Here is a 4,015-nt window from a genome sequence, read left to right as displayed (position 1 = left end):
GGGAAGGGAAGGGAAGGGAAGGGAAGGGAAGGGAAGGGAAGGAAGGGAAGGAAGGAAGGAAGGAAAGACAGAGCTTTCCAAGAGTTTGTCGAATCTCGAAGCATGTATTTTTATGTTACAGGAATAAACAAGATTATTTCTCATTGGCAAAAATGTGTTGATTGTAATGGTTCCTATTTTGATAAATAAAGATGTGTTTGAGCCTAGTTGTAATGATTTAAAATTCACAGTCTGAAATCGCATCTTTGCACCAACCTAATATAAATTTTCTAATAAAAAGACTATAAGTAAGTTTTAAATTTAGAGTACTACAACCTTCTCTCAAATTGTGATATGAGGGAAAAATAACTTTCAAATATGAAACTGACTACTAGATTGTTAGGCCTTTGGATGCCTCCATGTTGTGACACTGATTCAGTTTAGGGCAGGTTATCTACATTTTCACCATCGTCAGTCCTCCTCTGGCTTGCCAATGACCATGATTCGTTTTACTGTTCCTTTAAGCAGCGAGCCATTCCTTCAAGGAAAATTGTTCATAGAACCTAACACATAGAGCATTTTGTAAAAGAGAACAGCTTGGTCTAAAATAGGAGTTAGAGGCCTAGACTGAGTTTACTCACACATTTAGGGTCACCACTATGAGTACTGCTAAAACCCTAGAGAGCACAATCTGATACCATATGCTTAAGAAAAGTGATAAAAGACATACATTTACTTGTCTAGTCATTAAGTGAACTCATTAGTAAATATCTAGAAATCCTTAACACCCACTTCAGAAGTACTCATCTCAAATGCACAAACAGACTGTAAAACAAACAGATCAAATTTAGTCCCCTTTGGCCCAGTTCATACTGCCTTTCTTCCCACCGTTTGGATACCAGAGTGAAGAGAAAGAATAAAACATATAGGCCCATTTACTTTCCTCTGTCCATATTAAAGTATTAGCTTGCTGTAAAAACAGACACACACTGACCAAATATAAAAGGAGGCTTTTCTGAGATGGAGTCTTGCTCTGCCACCCAGGCTGGAGTGAGGTGGCACAATCTCGGCTCACTACAACCTCCGCCTCCCCGGTTCAAACGATTCTCCTGCCTCAGCCTCCTGAATAGCTGGGATTACAGGCGCACACCACTATGCCCGCCTAATTTTTGTATTTTTAGTAGAGATGGGGTTTCACCATGTTGGTCAGGCTGGTCTCAAACTCCTGACCTCACGATCCACTCGCCTTGGCCTCCCAAAGTGCTGGGATTACAGGCGTGAGCCACCGCGCCCGGCCTAAAAAGAGAGATTTTAGGAGTCAGTATGTAACTTTCTTTTCTTCTGTTTTTAACTTATCCACTCAAGGAAGTAGTATGTAAACTACATTTCAGAAAGAAATCACCTGGGAACCTCATTAAAATGGTTATTTTAATTCACATGATCTAGAGTGGGGACTGACATTTCTGCACTATCCTAGCAAGCTTCCCAGTGATGCCAATGCTCTGGTGCACAAACCACATTCAGCCAGCAAAGCCCTAGCCGAATCAGTGAAGGGCTTGCCAGCCCCCACCAACGAGGGTTGGGTTTCAGTAAATCTAGGGTAAGCCCTGAGAATTTATATGTGTAGCAATTTTCTAGGTGATTCTAACGCTACTGGTGTGGGGAATCATACTCTGAGAACAACTGTCCTATAGAACAGGAACTAGACAAAGAAAAAACTTGTGACAATGAATGAACACTTTAGAAAATGCAAGGCACAGGTTTCTGTTTACAATGATTTCCCAACACAGAATTTTCCCTCTTATGCGTATACATAAAAGGCTAAGAACTTTTTAAATATCAAGTTAAAATTAACAACTAACTGAGAGAAACTGTATTAATCAAACTAGTGATATATTTAGCCCAAAACTGTAAGATTTTTGGTGCTTTTGTTAATGCCATCCACATTTCCTGGTTTAGCATTAGATTCTAACAAGGCAGCTCACATACTGAGATTCTAGAACTACCTCTCCACAGGGGCAAAAGTAAGCAAATAATTTGTAATGGTTTTCTTCTCAATTTCTATTTAGGCTAAATACATGGTAAAAGCTTTTCCAGGAAGACAATAAGAGCTGCATCAATTAGAACATATGTCTTCTTCCAATTTGCAAATAAGTGACCTTTTCAAATGAACCAAAGTATACATAATATAGCTTCCAGTCAAAATGATCACATTAACATCTCTGTGCAGACAGTTTGTAGATCTAGGTTTTACTACCATTGAGACCCTGTCCCATAATGCAGAAAAATGAATTTAAATCACAAAATAGCCAAAGTGCTAAGAATTATTTATCATTTTTTCCTGAGCTTTAGTTGAGTATATCAGAGATGATCATAACTAACCTGAGTGATAGAGCCCCGTAGAGATGAAATGCTCTCCACTGAAATTTTGCTGGTTGGAGTTCCCCGAGTTATACTTCCTTCTTGTATGGCTCCTGCGGTACCTGAATACAAACAAAGCTATTAGCAAATTACACCCCCAGACCCTGCCCCAAAACACAAAAAAACAGCCCCTACTTGGGATAGAACTCAACTAGAAGAAAAGAAAAAAGAGCACAAAACCCATCATGTTTGTTTTATTAAAATGTACTTCCAAAATAATACTAAAGAACTGCTGAAACACGGAACTTCAAAGTTTTAAAATGACTTTTACATGGAAAGAAAACAAATTTAGATTTTAAAGACTATAGTTAAAAAAGTCCATCATTAAAGTATACTAATAACTTATTTTAATAAATTTATTGGGGACAAAAGTTTAATATTTCTGCCAAACAGCATATTTTACCTCTGACTACACCTTCATGTTGGGCCCTGACCAACAGACCCTCAGGTTGTGAGTTTTGGCTTCGGGGAGAAAATTCTTCCTGCTTGATGTAGGGCAAAGTAGCTGTGGAAAGGCAGAGAAACATGAAGCAATCCAGTACTAAATTACTGGCTGTGATGCTACAAACGTAGATGCATTATGACTGTATTAACTCACTGACCTGATTTGGCAGATTCCTGTTGCCGTGGCAGTCCAAGAGAGATAGAGCCCACTGAGGGCTTGGGTGTTTCTTGAGTGTAGGAAGCCTGATTATGAGAAGTCAAATAAGTGCCTGGTGTTCCCTAAAAAAAAAAAAAAAAAATTTAAAGATTAAACAAACATTGTTTTTTCACAAGGTCAATTTCACAAAGTCAGCAATCCCATTTCTGTTTTAAAAAAAAAGTTAAACCCCTTCTACCCAAAACTAAGAATAGTTTTTGTAAAGCAAGATAATCTTCATCGTAGATTGCTTAAATTTAAAAAAATTTTAAGCGGAGTAGGATATGTCTTCTAAAATTACCATGCATTACATGTAGATAGTATTTACTATTAATAAATTACATAAATAAAGCACTAATACATTGCAATAAAAATGTAAGCTACTATTATTAATATTCACTCCTACTAAAAATGCTATGGAGAGTGGTATCAGCAATACAGCAAAGTAATAAGGACTTCCAAAAACTCTCTTCCATAAAAGCAACAAGAAAACCTGGAAACGTTTTAAGAATCAACCTTTTATTTATTTATTTATTTATTTATTTATTTATTTATTTATTTACTTTGAGATAGAGGTTTGCTCTATCACCCAGGATGGAGTGCAGTGGAGCCATCTCAGCTCACTGCAACCTCCACCTCCCAGTCTCAAGCAATGTAAGAATCGACGTTTAAAGAACCCTGGAAATTAACCAAAGGCTTGTAGAAATCTGGAAACACTTATTTAAAAAAGAAAAAAAAAAAAGCTGAATCTAGGTAAAAACAATGGGCTTTGTGGGATTTTAACCTGTTCCATTCTCATTCTCCTGATTAAGCTCTATGGTAGTGTTGAAAACCAAGAGCCCACAATCATAGTGCAAACCAGCTACCTGGCACCCTCTAGAAGGGAAAGAGCAAGGCTGGAGCTCCTTAAAAGCCTAACTCCCAGATAACTGTCATTGTCCGACTTGTCTGCTGGTTCTCTGGGAGACTCCATTC

At 37.7% G+C, this 4,015-nt stretch overlaps 1 protein-coding gene across 1 annotated transcript in view; it reads right to left on the bottom strand.

Annotated features, from left to right (window-relative positions):
• The window catches only part of NCOR1 (nuclear receptor corepressor 1), a 197,874-nt gene that overhangs the window by 53,174 nt on the left and 140,685 nt on the right, over positions 1-4,015 (bottom strand). The window contains 3 exon segments of the mRNA XM_017862217.1: positions 2,362-2,462; positions 2,804-2,905; positions 3,003-3,123. Of these exon segments, the coding sequence (XP_017717706.1) occupies positions 2,362-2,462; positions 2,804-2,905; positions 3,003-3,123 (324 nt within the window).

The sequence above is a fragment of the Rhinopithecus bieti genome, unplaced genomic scaffold (genome assembly GCF_001698545.2).
Source record: "Rhinopithecus bieti isolate Rb0 unplaced genomic scaffold, ASM169854v2 scaffold_63942, whole genome shotgun sequence".
Lineage (NCBI taxonomy): Eukaryota > Metazoa > Chordata > Mammalia > Primates > Cercopithecidae > Rhinopithecus > Rhinopithecus bieti.
This window is presented reverse-complemented; position numbering and strand designations above follow the sequence as displayed.